The 17,155-nt window shown below is 45.7% G+C and overlaps 1 protein-coding gene across 6 annotated transcripts in view; it reads right to left on the bottom strand.

Moving 5' to 3' along the window:
• The window catches only part of TEP1 (telomerase associated protein 1), a 40,406-nt gene extending 25,205 nt beyond the window's left edge, over positions 1-15,201 (bottom strand). For 2 of the 6 annotated variants that reach the window (XR_014242517.1, XM_082384906.1), the window contains exons 1-10: positions 14,977-15,201; positions 10,583-11,263; positions 8,009-8,191; positions 7,597-7,731; positions 6,681-6,842; positions 6,109-6,270; positions 5,733-5,807; positions 4,102-4,226; positions 3,730-3,887; positions 20-129 (exon numbers count right to left, since the gene is read on the bottom strand). Coding sequence is in view for 5 of the 6 variants with exons in the window: in XM_082384906.1 (XP_082241032.1) it covers positions 20-129; positions 3,730-3,887; positions 4,102-4,226; positions 5,733-5,807; positions 6,109-6,270; positions 6,681-6,842; positions 7,597-7,731; positions 8,009-8,191; positions 10,583-11,239 (1,767 nt within the window). In the remaining variant the exon portion in view is untranslated. The remainder of the gene's footprint in view (positions 1-19; positions 130-3,729; positions 3,888-4,101; positions 4,227-5,732; positions 5,808-6,108; positions 6,271-6,680; positions 6,843-7,596; positions 7,732-8,008; positions 8,192-10,582; positions 11,264-14,976) is intronic. The other 4 variants (XM_082384902.1, XM_082384904.1, XM_082384905.1 and 1 more) reach the window with 3 other exon arrangements.
• Between the last annotated feature and the right edge of the window lie 1,954 nt (positions 15,202-17,155).

Raw genomic sequence — 17,155 nt, 5'->3', positions numbered from 1 at the left:
CCCTGCCCCTCACGCGTACAGCATGCTGGAGTCTCTGGAGCACAAGCTTGTGGTGGCGGGTGCTGATTCCAACCCGCAGCAGGTTGCGCAGATTCCGAAGCATGGCCATGAAGGGAAGCTTCCCACTGTCTGCGGAAGGTAGGACATAGGGTGAGAAAAGCAAACAAAGGATGAGTGAGAGAGGTCAGAGACCAAAGCCATGCAGAATGTTCTGGTTGGAGCAAATGAGGTACACACATATGATCTATCCTACCCAAAATGTTTTAAAGGTCTGGAAAGATAACAACTGGGTTGCCTGGGCTTGGAGCAAAACCTAATCAACACTGTTTATGGGATTAGCTATTTCAATAAACAACTTAGGGTATCACTTTTTCTGCTGGCTCCAGCCCTGAGATTGGGCTCAACAGGCAAAATACATTCTCTAATCCACAGTAATGATTTCCAAAGTTTTTAGATGGCTGAAGGAGAAACTTCCTAGTGTAATCTTATAAATTATATACACGTAGTACAATCATTAGTTAATATTTCAAGGCAGGATAAACATTTAAAGTAAAGGTTCACCATTAACTGTAAGTGTAAATTGATATTTCAAATAGTCTTCTTGATAATTCTTAAGTTTTTTGGTCAATGTCTTGTATGAGCTGATTAAATAGTCATCATTTTTTATTTAAAGATAGGTGAGGGCTTCCCTGGTGGCGCAGTGGTTAAGAATCCGCCTGTCAATGCAGGGGACACGGGTACGGTCCCTGGTCTGGGAAGATCCCACATGCCGAGGAGCAACTAAGCCCGTGCGCCACAACTACTGAGCCTGCGCTCTAGAGCCTGCGAGCTACAACTACTGAAGCCCGTGCGCCTAGAGCCCGTGTTCCGCAACAAGAGAAGCCACCGCAATGAGAAGCCGCACACCGCAACGAAGGGTAGCCCCCGCTCACTGCAACTAGAGAAAGCCCGCGCGCAGCAACGAAGACCCAATGCAGCCAAAAATAAATATAAGTAAAATAAATAAATAAAATAAATTTAAAATTTTTTAAGTAAATTAAAAAAATAAAGATAGGTGAAAAAGGGACTTCCCTGGCGGTTCAGTGGTTAAGACTCTGCACTTCCACTGCTGGGGGCACGGGTTCGATCCCTGGTCAGGGAACTAAGATCCCGCATGCCACACGGTACAGCCAAAACAATTTTTTTAATTAAAAAAATAATAAAAGAAAAATAAAATAAGATAGGTGAGAAAGATTCACCCTGAAGCAGAATTTCACTTCTGTCACTTTTTATTGTTCACTTGTCCCTGTGATATTAGTATTACCTTCAAGTCATAGTTTCTTTTTTTTTTTTAATTATTTATTTATTTCTGGCTGCCTCGGGTCTTCATTGCTGCGTGCGAGCTTTCTCTAGTTGCGGCGAGCGGGGGCTGCTCTTCATTGCGGTGCACGGGCTTCCCATTGCAGTGGCTTCTCTTGTTGCAGAGCAGGGGTTCTAGGCGTGCGGGCTTCTGTAGTTGTGGCACGCGGGCTCAGTAGTTGTGGCTCACGGGCCCTAGAGCGCAGGCTCAGTAGTTGTGGCGCACAGGCTTAGTTGCTCTGCGGCATGTGGGATCTTCCCAGACCAGGGACCGTACCCGTGTCCCCTGCATTGGCAGGCAGAGTCTTATCCACTGCGCCACCAGGGAAGTCCCAAGTCATAGCTTCTTAATAATCTTTTTAAGGCTTATGTCAATTTTAGAGGGTTAGTTTGGTTAATACTGAATAATAATTCTAAATCCATTTACAATTCAGAGATAAGCTGCAACAAGTCTCATTATGCAGAAACCAAAAAAGAGTGAGGGGGCCCCATCAATGCCCTTGTATTGTGGAACTCCTCCTCTTCCTCAATAAGCCTCAACTATCATACATGACACATAACCATGTAACATGAACTAAGTGACTACAGGGGTTCAATATGTATAGTAAACATTGGAAACATTCTTTCTTTTAGATAAAGGTCAACATAAATAGGAGGTGTGATATTTTTCCTGGCTACCACCCAGAGATGCATTCAGACTACATTACAGACCAGGCCTATTAGTCCCCACCCACATCCCAGGCACTAGCCCTACCATCAGCAGCTTTCATTGGGAAAGTGGTGGTACCTTTTTTAAGGTGATGTAAGTCTCATTTGAATTATAGCTAGAAAGCTTTAAGCCTGCTGGAAGTCCTGGGGTTCTCCGATCATAATACTTCTGATTTACAGACTGTGTAGAACAATTATGTTGTATACGCAATGTAAATGATGTGTGACAACTCATGAACTATTTCATCCTCTGTCAACTCATTAGTTTTGCTCAAATGTTGCTATGTATGAAAGATTTTCTAGATCACTTTGATAAGAGATTAAGTTCAATATCATATTTATTGACTAGATGAATAAATGAATGTTCATCCTACAGATTGAGAAATTCACTGATTTCATTCCAAATAATTCATTAATGAGTTGTTAATGAGCCTCTGGTTTCCAAAGAGGGATCTGTACATCTAATTATATTTTATCTTATATTTTATAGTTATATTTATTTTTATTTATATTTATTTTCATATCTATATTTATATAATTATATGTTATATAGTTCCTAAAGTACATAATTGATTAGTACATGTATAAAAATTTTTTAAATATATATATATACATATATGCTGGTGTATCCCAAAAATTGTTCCTGCAATAAATGATCTAGTGGTCTGGAGACCACTGGTTTAGATTATGGGCATTGGTCTCAACCAAGATAAATAGCACAGTTTTAATTTTCAGAGGCAGAGGGAGGGAAGGGGAGATGATGCATACTAGAATCACCAACACATGCTGACTGCCATCCAGGCTCCTTTATTCTTCTCTACCCTAAGTTGTATCAAACATTGCAGAATAAGCTGTCAAGCATGTGTGTGTGTGTGTGCGTGTGTGTGTGTGCATGTGTGTGTGTGTTTTAATTCCCATGTGATTCTGATACATACAGCACCAGTGACAACCCCAAAGTGGGAGGAACGATAAGCAGTTAAGCTTTTTGGGCTGCCCTGCGTACAACCTATAAATGGCAGCTTACAGAGCAATAAAAGCCAACTTGGGCTTCTGAAGCTCCAACATATGAAGTCCACAAAACTCAAGCAGTCAAAAGGGCTACAGTCAGGTATTTTTCAACAGAAGGAAGTTGACTTCAAAGATGAAAGAGGACATAAAAGAAAAAGTGGAATAGGAAGACCCTTCTACAGTTAAAAATAAACTAGCAAAAAAACAGACAGAAAGAGAAGACTGAAAGTAACTTGGTCTTCCCCATTTGAATTCTTTTTATCAGTGTGGGCAAATTACCTAAAACATCCATGTCCTAAAAAATGGGTTTTGGTGGAGATTCCAGTATGCCACGTACTAGTCCTACCTTGTTTGGATGAGTTACACCGATATTGACACAAGTGAAATCAGATAGAAGGTATTGCTTTTGTCATGTGTTGATAAAGGCCTGTGTATCACCTAACCACGTCTGGAATTATGACCTACCTATGATGCCAGTGCTACTCAAAGCAGGTGCCACTGTTCACTTTGGTGTGGTCAATGGCAGACCTGATAAATCCAATCATTTTCAGTGATGGAACTGCCAAGTAAGAGAATAACTGCACCATGCCATGGAAAGCTTCTAGTCAGGGTCCAAAATGTAGAGGCATGAATGAGGAAGAGAGGAAAGGAGTGTGACGGTCAAGGTTACTCTACCGATGAGTTCCTCCCAGACGGAAGCTTTGTTCCCCCACAAGCTCAGCTCTCGCTCCCAGGTCTCTGGCTTAGCAAGCTTCATCCGCTTCCCGGCTCTGCTAGAATCCCAGGGCCCCGGGAGGCGACTTCGAGAAAAGGCCTGTAGGTTGGAGGGGTATCTGGAACAGAGGAGGAAAAACTTATGATTTCAAAGCCAGCTGAAAATAACTGAGAAAAGGAATGGTGAGTCAGTCAAAGCTAGTGAGTCACATTTAAGGCCAGGTCTGCCCAAACTAATGTTGCTGGGGTCCAACTACAGGGATTGGGGCCATGGGTGTTGAAGAATCAGGGCATTACCCGGATGGAGCGTGTGCTCAGGGTGCATCTTCTCACCTGCAGCCCAGCAGGGCCTGGACAAGCTGTGCAGGCTCATGGATGTGCAGTCTCTGTACCAACTTCTTCAGGGTGAAACTTGGCTCATTCTTTTTCTCTGACACTGCACTGCAGGTTGCCTCAAACTGTGGAAATATCCACAAGTCCCACAGGGGTCATTCAATCCATGACCCTGGTCACTTTCTTCAGAAAACAAAAACCAAGACTATCCTATACCTATGGTAATTTCTTTCCCCAAAGTAGCTTTGGGCAAAGAATAGGAATAGAGGGCAAAACTCTCCAACAGCAAGAGCTTCTGTGATGAACATAACAGAGTAGGTCTATGGGGTCACCGTGTTTCATTTACACAAGGTTGAACTATCAATAGTTAACATGGGATGACTGGTTTGTGAAAAGCAAGATGGGGATTGAATAAACAGAAAACACCTTGTTCTTAGAGGGAGGGAGAGGGAAAAGCAGCTCTTATTTAAATCACTGAGACCTGGGGCTTCCCTGGTGGCACAGTGGTTAAGAATCCGCCTGCCAATGCAGGGTACACGGGTTCGAGCCCTGGTCCAGGAAGATGCCACATGCCGCAGAGCAACGAAGCCCGTGAGCCACAACTACTGAGCCCACGCACTGCAACTACTGAAGCCCACGCGCCTAGAGCCCGTGCTCCGCAACAAGAGAAGCCACCGCAATGAGAAGCCCGCGTACCGCAACAAAGAGTAGCCCCCGCTCGTCGCAACTAGAGAGAAGCCCGCGCGCAGCAACCAAGACCCAACGCGGCCAAAAATAAATAAATAAATAAATTTTAAAATAAATAAATAAGTAAATCACTGAGACCTGAAGCGTGTAAATGGAGGCATCAGCACAATGTAGGCTGTGAGGAGTTAAAAAATGAAAGAAGCTGGCTTTCAGAATCTTCTATGTTAGAAGAGCTAAGTTTGGGTTGTATTAATAGGATGAAGAGAAAAGACCAATGGACCAACTGAGGATGTGTTTTCTTGTAATACTAATATATTTTCCTAAAAATCTATTTTAATGATGATGATGATGAAATCATCACTTACTCAGTGCCAGGTATTGTCAGAAATACTTTAAATACAGTAACTGATTTAATCCTCACAAAAACCCAATGAAGAAGGTACTGCTACTATCCCCATTTTATATGTGAGGAAAATGAGACAAGAGAGAATAAGCCATTCGGCCAAGGTCACATAGCCAGCAACTGGTGGGGGGGGCAGGTGGGGAGATTGAAACCCAGATGGTCTGAATCCAGCTTCTATGCTCTTAACCGCTATGACCAGTGCCTTGTTATTAAAGTAGAAGAAAAAAACTTTGTTTGGTTTGTTTTTAAAACTTCCTATGGAAGGTGGATATTTCACAATGTTTTTAACTCACTTATCCAGCTGGATGTGTCATCTGTCAGTAAAGTATGACACCAAGGAGAGCAAAATGGAAATAAAAGGAGCCTTTTCCGGGGCTCTCAAAACCCCATAATCACAGCTGAGAATTATCCGGGTAGGACATTGGCATGTGCCTACCATACCCACTAATAGTATTTCTGGACCAAATGGAATTCCATTTCTAAATATTAGTTGAGAAAAGACTGCATGTGTACGTTTAGAACCCCAGAACAAGGCACTCACCATCCTCTGTTCATCTTGAAGAGGCCGAATGAACTTTGGCAAGTATTTCTGTGTCTCAGAAAATGTATGCTCCTTCTGTAGGGACAGGACAAGCCATTTCAAAAGGGGAAGTGGAGGGTGTCCCTAGAGAGACCCATTCCAATAGCCCTGAAGGCCCATCTCTACCACAAAGGAAACTGGCTGGGAAAGAGGCGGGCCCTGCCCTCTCTGCCCTCTGAGCTCTACCCAGCTCCTCTGCATTTCTCTGACTCCTTCTATTCCTGGTGGTACAAACATGTCAGCTATTTAAGGAGGTCAGCGTGTTCCCTCACCCCTCTCACTTTCCAGGGGAAAAGGGCCTAGGGTGTGAATGACCAGGGTTGAGGCAGGGACTGACTGGAGGGCGGGGTGGCCGGCGGGGGCGCCTCTTGGCCCGGTGCTTCCGAGGGTTATACTTAGCCAGCTGGTACTCATCAAACTGGGCAAATTTGTCCGTCATCGCAGCACGCAGGCAGGCAGGCAGGGGCACCAGACTGTCCTCCTCTTCTCCAGTCAGGCGCTGTCAGAGAGACAAGAAACCATCAGGAGCGAGACCCTCCAAAACAAAATGAGAGCACTTCCTGGGGTTAAGTGACAGCACAGGATAGGAAGTCCCCAGCCCCAGCTCTACAACGACAATTTCTGTGGTCCTGGACCTGAGGGCAGACTTCTCAGATTCTTATTCTCTTCGCTGTAAACACGAGGTCTGGAATAACACCAAGTTTTCTCAAACTCAGTCCAACCCTTCTCAATTATCTTTTCCCTGTCGGGCAACTCAGCCTGGTACCAGGAGAAGCTGTCCTGTCTGGGCACCAGGGTTGAGGACAGCTGAGGGCAGGCCAAAGTGTCTGAGAATTTTCTCCACAGATGCAGTGAGCAAAGGAGAGGGAACCAAGTGAGGGTCAAAAGTCAGGGAACTGAATGCCATACCTGGTAGAACCTGGCTACCTGGATCCAATCAGAAGGCAGCTGGACAATGGCACAGAAATATCGTCGCAGGTAGGGGCGGCAGACTGGCAAGAAGGCAGCAATGGCCAAGACTTCGTTGGCCACATCCCGGACATTCAGCTGCTGCCTGGCGTACAGAGATGCCTAGGGCACAGGGTAGGGAGCGCTGGCCTCTCAGCCACTTCTGCACAGCACCATGCCATAAACGAATTTGCTTATCTAATCTGCCTGCATAAAACCTTTCCTGAGCCCTCCATATTGTCTGTAAATATAAAATCCAAGCCTCTTGGCTTGGCATTCTACATCTTCCATGATCTAGCCCTTATTCACCAGTCTTCTCCTAAGTCTACTTATCCCAATTTAAGGGCCTTTAACCTTGTCCTTTCCTGCTTTGGAAGACCTCCCACCATCAATGTCTATCAAAAACTTACCCAGGGTTCAAACTGCTGATTTATCCTGCCATCTTCCAAAGCTTCATAGGAAACATTTTCCCTCTCTTTTCTGCTTCTGAAACATTCACTATCTACTACTCCATTTGCATTTATTTAATATTTGGGATCGTTTTTGCTTCGCTAATAATACCATACACTCCCTAAGAACCAGATCCAAGTTTTGTTTTATCTGTTGGTATAACCCTCAAGGCCTAGCATTGTGTACTTACCCTGTGTACCTACTAAATAAACAAACCCTAGGATACACTTTCTCAATCCTATCTTCCCCCACTCCTCAGAGAACCCTAGGGACTGGACCTCAGGCTCACCCAGAGATCCTACCGCCTTCCTAAGTAAAGTTCCTTCAGCCCCTAATATAAAGCCGCTCACCATCCCCCTCACACACCACAACCAAACTCCCTTCCTCCTAACTTCCCACTCCCATCCCCTCTTTCATGTCACAATACCTTGAGTATAAATTCAGGCTCCAAGGGGGCAAGTTCACTACAGGCTTTGAGGAGGAAAGCCTGGGTAGAGTAAGCTGCATCATTTGTGTTTACATTTGACACCAGAGTAGAACACAGAAAGCTCATTAGAACCATCTGGGAATTGGGAAAGAGAGGGAAGAAAGGAGAAAAGAGGTAATAAGGACCAACTTAAGCATCCACTCAGGCCAACTTCCAAAGACAGAGAGAATGAACCCAGATTCAGGCAGATGTTTGTCCGGCTGAGAGGTCAGAAAAGGGGATTAGGAAGTAAGAAACCAGAGTTCCTTCCCCTTCCATCTGTGGAGGGGACCAGCCTTTGGTGACCACTCCACCCACCTTCGCTATGCCCTCCCCTCCACCGTCAACCTCTCCCCAGCTCTGGGACTTTTACCTTCTTTTCCTGAAGGGCCTGGTCAGTAGGCTCAGGATGAGAGCCAGAGTCCCCAGGGGTGAGCTTCAGGGTCAGCTCTTCCACGTCCTCCTCCTCTCCCAAGCTTAGACTATAAAAAGGCATTTGAGCATCTGCCCATTCCTTGTCTTCTGGCTTTTTCTCTCCAGAAGAAGACCATCGCCCCTGGGGATAGTGAGAGTTATTAATCCCATCACTCACCCACAGCCCCTCATACAAGAGAGAGATCTGAAAGCAGCATCCAGGGCTAGGAAGAGTCCACATCTACCTTCTAGCACCTAAACTCTTCTCCCCTCACACCCCAGCATGGATCTGTCCAGTCTGACAAGAGTGATCTCTCAGTATCACACACACGCCCTTTCCCAAATCAACATTCTGAGCCTTTGCTCAGATGCTTCATGATCTTCCGGCTGCTTTCATCTCCTTATTGATGTCACAGCTTAGGAGCCTGGGGCCCTTCACAACACACCTCCCAAGAGGCTATTAAGGTATTTTAGAGTCAGAAGAAAAAGCGCCAAGTCCCAGATCAATCGCCCAGCAATCGTGAGCTTACCCTCTGAGCCTCAGCTTCCTCATTCCCTGCCACCTACCTGATGGGGCTGTTACAAGATTAAATGGGGTCATGTATGTATGACTCTTTGCAAATTGCAAAGCCCTAAATAAATGTAAGATGGCAGTAGCTGTAATCCTGACAATGACCCTATGAAGTGGATTTTCACTGATCTCATCTTAAAGGTGAGGAAATTAAAGCTTCAAAAGGTTAAGAGTCTTTGGGTAGTACAGGCATTTTCACAGTATTGATTCTTCCAATCCAAGAACATGGTATGTCTCTCCATCTGTTTGTGCTGTCTTTGATTCCTTTCATCAGTATCCTATAGTTTTCTGAGTACAGGTCTTTTGTCTCCTTAGGTAGGTTTATTCCTAGGTATTTTAATCTTTTTGTTGCAATGGTAAATGAGACTGTTTCCCTAATTTCTCCTTCTGATCTTTCGTTGTTAGTGTATAGGAATGCAAGAGAGTCCTGCGTATTAATTTTGTATCCTGGGACTTTACCAAATTCACTGATAAGCTCTAGTAGTTTTCTGGTGGCCTCTTTAGGATTTTCTATGTATAATATCACGTCATCTGCCAACAGTGACAGTTTTACTTCTTCTTTTCCAATCTGGATTCCTTTTATTTCTTTTTCTTCTCTGACTGCCATGGCTAGGACTTCCAAAACTATGTTGAATAATAGTGGCGAGAGTGGACCACTCTGGAGAAGATGTGGAGAAGAGGGAACCCTCCTACACTGTTGGTGGGAATGTAAATTGATACAGCCACTATGGAAAACAGGAAACTAAAAAATATTAATAGAACTACCATATGACCCAACAATCCCACTCCTGGGCATATACCCAGAGAAAACCATAATTCAAAAAAATACATGCACCCTAATGTTCATTGCAGCACTATTTACAATAGCCAGGACATGGAAGCAACCAAAATGTCCATCAACAGAGGAATGGATAAAGAAGATGTGGTACATATATACAATAGAATATTACTCAGGCATTAAAAGGAACAAAATAGTGCCATTTGCAGAGACATGGATAGACCTAGAGACTGTCATACAGAGTGAAGTAAGTCAGAAAGAGAAAACCAAATATCATGTGGTGTCGCTCATGTGTGGAGTCTAGGATGGTACAGATGAACTTATTTGCAAGCCAGAGGTAGAGACTCAGATGTGGAGAACAGACTTGTGGATGCCAGAGAGGGGGAAGGGGAGGTGGGATGAATTGGGAGATTGGGATTGACATATATACACTACTGTGTATAAAATAGATGACTAATGAGAACCTACTGTACAGCACAGGGAACTCTACTTAATACTCTGTGGTGACCTAAATGGGAAGGAAATCTAAAAAAGAGGGGATGTGTATATACGCGTTAACTGGTTCGCTCTGTTGTACAGCAGAGGCTAACACAACATCGTCGAGCAACTATACTCCAATAAAAATTAATTTAGAAAAAAAAAAAAAGGTTAAGAGTCTTGCCCAAGGTTGAGTGGCTTATAATTGGCAAAAATGGTAGAGGACTCAGATTTGCCTTTCCTTCAGTCCAAATCTCAAGTCTACATAGAAGGAATGTGTGTTTGTCTACCGATCCTGACCTGTATACTAAACGTGCTTATATAGATGTGTACAAGTGGACGTGTGTCTGCACATGCACACACAGGGAAGTGGTACTGTAGTTGTTTCTCATGCCTTCTAAGATCTCAAAAGCACTTGATTGACTCTGCTAGTGCAATAGTATATCAGCTCTCCTCCCAAGCAGAGGCTTTCCAAGGACAAAACCTACTTATGCTCTATTGTCCAGAGTCTCTGCACTAGATAAGCAATAAGAGTAATGATGCTCATGAAGACAGCCCTCGGGTAAAAGATGCCTCAGGAAGAGGCTCTGAGGAAAGAAGGTACACAGACACAGAGCAGCACAGAGGGACACTGTGGCACTGAAAACTAGTGACTAGACATTCTAACAGACATGGCTACAGTGAAGACAACTGTTTGGAGCTATTACCAAAGCTGCTTCCTGAGCTCTCTCTGTGGCAGAGATGGTTTTCAAGACCCTGGGGCAGGTCAGAAGGCCTAGACCCTCAGAGAAGCACTGAGCCCTTGAGGCTGGAGGCTCAGAGAGCAGGTGGTTGCTGGCACTCAGGCTGCACAGGTCAGATTGCACCATGTGAGGTATCTGGAGACTCTGGGTTAAGGGGCTGGTGGACACAGTGCTCTTCAGAATGGGGAGTGTGGCCAGGCACCGGTTCTCCAAGGAGAGGATGTCTGAGTGGGTAGACACATGCCCATGTGGTTTCTCCAAGGTCTTCAGGTCAGGGAGTGTGGCCAGGCACCGGTTCTCCAAGGAGAGGATGTCTGAGTGGGTAGACACATGCCCATGTGGTTTCTCCAAGGTCTTCAGGTCAGGGAGTGTGGCCAGGCACCGGTTCTCCAAGGAGAGGATGTCTGAGTGGGTAGACACATGCCCATGTGGTTTCTCCAAGGTCTTCAGGTCAGCGAGTGTGGCCAGGCACCGGTTCTCCAAGGAGAGGATGTCTGAGTGGGTAGACCCATGCCCATGTGGTTTCTCCAAAGTCTTCAGGTCAGGAAGTGTGCCCAGGCACCGGTTCTCCAAGGAGAGGATGTCCAGGTGGGTAGACACACGCCCATGGAGTTTCTCCATGGCTGGAGCCCAACCAGTATATGCCTAGAAGGAGAGAAAGGCAGGTGATGAGCAGCTGGCTGTATTGGGAGTACATGTGTACTGGGACTAAATCTTTCCCATAGTCCTCCTGGTAATGCCAGTGACCTGAAGGCAGAAAACAACCAATATTTGTTTTTCCAGGACTGGGTTCATTCCAAGGATGTATACAGGGAGTATTCTAAGGGAAAGGAGTAGGGAAAAGGTAAGGTAGAAGCTTAAGAGTAAGGAAGTTTAAAAAACAAAAAAAGGGACTTCCCTAGTGGTCCAGTGGGTAAGACTCCACGCTCCCACTGCAGGGGGCCTGGGTTCCATCCCTGGTTGGGGAACTAGATTCCGCATTCGTGCCACAACTAAGAGTTCACATGCCGCAACTAAGAGTCCACATGCTGCAACTAGAAGATCCTGCATGCCGCAACTAAAAGATCCTGCATGCCGCAACGAAGACCCGGCCCAGCCAAAATAAATAAATAAATAAATAAATAAAAAGTAAGAGCTGGAAAGGAAAGGAACATGTCTTCACATGAAGGGGTAAAGGAGAACCCCCAGGGCTATCAGTATGATCCCAACTTAGCACAGGAGCCATACTCGTAATCTGGACTCTGGATTCTTAGCTCCAGAGAAACAAACATTTTGATCAAGTTGTCTATACTCACCACCTCAACTTCCTTGCCTCCTACTCACTCTTAACCAACTAAATGGGATTCTTTTTCCACTATTCCTCCAAGGCTGTCCTCTTAGGTAACTAATGGAATTCTTCTTACTATAAGAATAGACATATCTTGGAGCTTACCTTACTTCATCTCTCAAGTAGAATATGACCCTGTGATCACTGTCTCACTGAAACTCTCTCCCTTTGACTTCCATGGTGCTGTCCCGGTTTTCCTCTTACAACCCTAATCACAGCTTCTTGGGGGGTTCTTTCTCTACTCTTCCTTGAATGTTGATGCTGCTTAGAGCTCTTTTCTAACGCTTCTATATACTTTCCCAGGGTGGTCTCACCTACTCTGTTGCTCCACATAACACTGCTATGCTGGCAACTCACATATTTATTCCTTGACCTAGATCTCATCTGAGCTTCATACTCGTTTATCCATTCCCCTGTTGGACATCTCCACTTGGATGACTCAAAGGTACCCAAAACTCCGTAGATCTCAAATGTATCATCCTTCTACCTCTTCTCCAGATCCATTCCCCCTCATTGCCCCCTATGCTTACAAGGGTTTGGTATAAAATAGGCTTGAGTTTGAATCCTGATGGGACCTTGGGCTAGTTCCTTAAACTCTCTGTGCCGCGGTTTCATCACCTACAAAACTGAAATAAATGCCCACCTCATTGAGTTGTATAGGAATAAATAAGAAAAAATATATCAAGCACTTAGAGTTAGTAAGTGTGCAATAAGTGGAAGCTATTATTATTTATTATTGTTATCATCCAATAAATTACCAAATCCTATTGATTCTACTTCCTCAGTGTCTCCCAGATCTATCCAATTCTCTCTGTTCTGCCTGCCACCGTCATCGCTGAAACCCTCCAATCCACGTGGCACACAGTATGTAGATCTGCCTAAAGGAGCTCCCAATACATACCCCAGCCACCATGTACAACACCTTGTCTATTTCATCATAATAAAAATGTATCTTGTTAGCCCATTTGCCTACTTGTTCACGGCTTCTCCTAAATAAAATAAAACTCCCTGCGGGTCAGGGCTCCTGTGTCTTGTTCACATCTGCATGCCCAGCATCACACACATAACCTGGCTTCTGACCTCCCAGCCTCACCTCTTACTGCTACTCCCATCTAACGTTAAACTTGAACCATACAAATTGTTTTCAGCTTATGAATTGCCAAGGTATCTCTTGACTCTGGACTTTGCACAGGCAGAGGCCTAGAACATTCTTCCTTCTACCAAACCACCCCCCTTCCCCAGCCCCTCCTTTACTAGGCCAAATTCTACTTCCCTCTCGCTCTGAAGGCCTCAGTTTAATAGTCAGTTCCTCCAAGGAGCCTCAGGTGACACCCAGCCCCCCGTCTGGTACAGGTGGTCCTTCTATGTTCCCACACTGTACTTCCTCTAGCATAGAACACATCCTCTATATCGTAATTGCCTGTTCATTTGTCTTTCATCCCCCCAGACTATAAGTTCCTGAGCACAGAGACTCTTTAGCCTTGTTCACCATTGTTGCAACAATGTCTAGTCAGTGGGATTCAGAAGCTTTTGAGAATCTGGTGAAAGCCATGGAGCTTTTTCACAGAAAAACATGAGTATATACTACTTTGCATTCAATTTTCAGGGAGCACACCCATGGATCTCCTAGAATCTCCACTAACTGCAAATTAAGAACCTCTGCCTGAGAGGATGCTTGAATTTATATCATTAGGAATGTACATACTCTCTTATTTGGACAAATGCTTATCTCCTATTTACATTTATGTGTTTTAGGAATAAGTATGTTGTTAAGTCAACTGCTTAATCCTTAATATGCAAGAGCTTACGGACAGGAATGTAGAATACTTCCAAGAAGACTTGAATGGACTGACAATCCAGAACCAGAAAGGACAATGGATATCTCACTGAACATCAGTGCAGGCAAAGTGCATCAAGAATGATGGCCTATATAGGCTTGTACATTTCCCGCATGTCTTTGCACTATATAAGCCCCCAGCGAAAGGACTGGGGAATCTCAGAATCGACTCAAGATTTTCAAAAGAATGAGTCTCATAACAAAAATTAAGTTAACAGGGCTTCCCTGGTGGCAGAGAGGTTAAGGATCCGCCTGCCAATGCAGGGGACACGGGTTCGAGCCCTGGTCTGGGAAGATCCCACGTGCCACGGAGCAACCAAGCCCGTGTGCCACAACTAAGCCCGTGTGCCACAACTACTGAGCTGCGCTCTAGAGCCCACGAGCCACAACTACTGAAACCCGTGTGCCTAGAGCCCATGCTCCGCAACAAGAGAAGCCACTGCAAGGAGAAGCCCGTGCACCGCAACAAAGAGTAGCCCCCGCTCGCTGCAACTAGAGAAAGCCCTCGTGCAGCAACAAAGATCCAACTCAGCCAAAAATAAATAAATTTTTAAAAAAGAAAAAAAAATTAAGTTAACAGAAAAATAGTTACATGTTTTTCACACCCTGGTGTTTGTGAAGGGAGATTCAGCTGACCTACAAATGAAAAGTAAAAGTCTCTACAAATTAAAATTAAAAATTCCCATCTCTAATTCCATTCTCCAGGGATAACCACTGCTAAGTTTTATATGAAGAGTTTCAGACACTTTCTATGCATATACAAATATATGTGTAGGTCTGTACCTTCCCTTCCCCCATATCCAGCACCACCCCCCTTTTTGTTTTGTTTTGTTTCGTTTTCCACAAAGAGGATCATACTTTAGACACTATTCTGCACTTAGTATGCCTTGGAGACCTTGCCGTGTTAACACATTAATAGCCACCACACTTTTAAGTTGGCTGTGTGACAGCCTACCCTGCTTAAGCACAGCCCGGGTTTCCGTTCCAAGCAGCACACAGAGCAAGGAAGAGCGACCCATTCTCACTTGGTCTCTTCCACCTTCTTCCTGCGTCCTTCTATCCCCGGGCCCTCCCTTTCCCTCATCCTTCCCACTCCCCCTTTCACACACCACACCCGCTCCCGGAGCTGCCGGAGGTGCAGGGCCGAGGCACCCCTCCCGGCGCCCGCCCCGCCGAGTCCCGGGAGGTCACTACCTGGCCGCGCTAGGCCTTCCCCACTGGCCCCGGCGGCCGAGCCCACGCCTAGACCCGGGGCCAGGGCCAGCTGCTGCCGGCGCTCGACCGTCCCCGGAGCCACCCGGGCCTGGAGCAGCTGGCTGTCACGCGGGGCCGCTGGGTCCTCGGCAGCAGGAAAAGGAGCGGACTCTCGGCTCCGTGAGTGGGTGGAGTGGAAGCCGGAGGTGGGGCCGGGCCGGGAGCGGGGAGGAGACGGCGCGCCGCCGCAGACGCGGGGCGGGGCTGTCGCGGCCCGCGGGGAGGAGAGATGCGCGGCTGGCGACGCCTCTTTAGAGAGGGCGTTGCAGCCTTTTCTGGGGCCAGAGGTTAGTCCCACTCCCTCCCGCCGCCTTTCCCCTCCCTCCCCACTTCCTCGTCCTCTTTTCTCCTGTCCCTCAGGTTTCCTCTTGTACCAAATTCCGCTCTTTTGCTAAATTTCCTCTCTTTTGTAATATCTTCCAACACCATTTCTTGAAAAAGATTTTGGCATGTTCGCTGCCGATCTGGACACCTTTTGTCCTGGTATCAAATAGTATAGTGGGACTCTTAATTCATGCGAAAGTTACTTGGTGAAAATAGAAATAAAAGGAGACGGAAAGCCTAAAGCAATGGCCTGTAACCGGGTGTATATATCAAATAATTAAGGCAGAGTGAACTAAGAGCAGCTTATGTCCATCTGGGATAGGTCCCTGGACAAAGAATTTTTTGGAGCCATCCTGAATGGCTAATGCGGAACTGTTTTCAGAAAGTGGGACCAGGCTCAGGAAAGGGACAAGTGACCTTTAGGATGGTAATGCTGGTGCTGTTTCATAAAGAGCAGGGCCAAACAGATATTAGCAGGAGAAACATGCTTACCTCATGTAAGACAGATGATCTGTCTTCTGGAAAATATCCCTTTCCTAAGGGTAGCGGGTACCTGCATTCTCAGGTAACAGCTGACGCTTCAGCTCAGGATCAGGGGCATCCTTTATTCTCAATTTGTTGAGCCAGATCCCACCTAACGTCCTTAGATGCCTCTCTTACCACCTACCCCATTAGTCCCTACACTCTTTTTATAAGAAATATTTTTCTGTCCCCTTTATGATCCTGAACTACAACTTATAAATAATGTATTTTAGCATCACACTGGTGGTACAGGAAGAATAGCAACTGGTGACCATTGCTTCCTGGTTGACTAGGAGGATCTAGAGTGTCCTTTCTGGTTAGCTGCAAGAGCAAAGAAATTCAAAGCCAACACATTGGAACCACTGGAAATCTTTTTTAAAAATCCCCAAACCCAGGCCACACCCCAGACTGATTAAATCACAATCTTCAGAGGAGGACCCGGGCATTAGAAGTTTTTGAAACTCCCCAGATAATACTAATGTGCAGACAAGTTTGGGAATCTCTGCCCTAGGGTCTTGCTAATCAAGGTATGAGCTGTGGACCAGCAACATCAGCATCACCTTGTTAGAAATGCAGATTTTCGGGCTTCCCTGGTGGCGCAGTGGTTGAGAATCTGCCTGCTAATGCAGGGCACACGGGTTCGAGCCCTGGTCTGGGAAGATCCCACATGCCACGGAGCAACTAGGCCCGTGAGCCTGCACGTCTGGAGCTTGTGCTCCGCAACAAGAGAGGCCGCGAAAGTGAGAGGCCTGCACACCGCGATGAAGAGTGGCCCCCCGGCTCGCTGCAACTGGAGAAAGCCCTCGTACAGAAACGAAGACCCAACACAGCCAAAAAAAATAATAATTAATTAATTAATAAGAAATGCAGACTCTCAGGCCCCACCTCAGACCTACTGAATCAGAATCTGTAATTTCACAAGATTCCCAGATTATTCCCACTTACATTAAACTTTGAGAAGCACTGATCTAGACAGGTGGAGTGGGGTCTGGAGTCTGCATTTTCAAGCCCTAGGGGCCAGGCCCGGCAATTTGTATTTTACAAGCTCTCCAGGCAATTTTGATACATGCTAAAGGTTAAGAACCCCTGATTAAAACTAGGGTTGTTGCTCACCCCCCTTGAAAATTTCTGATTTGGTAGGTTTAGGATAGGACCTGAGAATCTGCATTTCTAGGAAACTCTTGGGTATTGGTGATTCTGACCTCTGATCCAGGAACCACATTTTGAAAATCACCAGTCTAGAATGATTCTCTAGGCAGAGGGACAGTAACTG

The sequence above is a fragment of the Balaenoptera borealis genome (genome assembly GCF_965194805.1).
Source record: "Balaenoptera borealis genome assembly, chromosome: 3".
NCBI lineage: Eukaryota > Metazoa > Chordata > Mammalia > Artiodactyla > Balaenopteridae > Balaenoptera > Balaenoptera borealis.
This window is presented reverse-complemented; position numbering and strand designations above follow the sequence as displayed.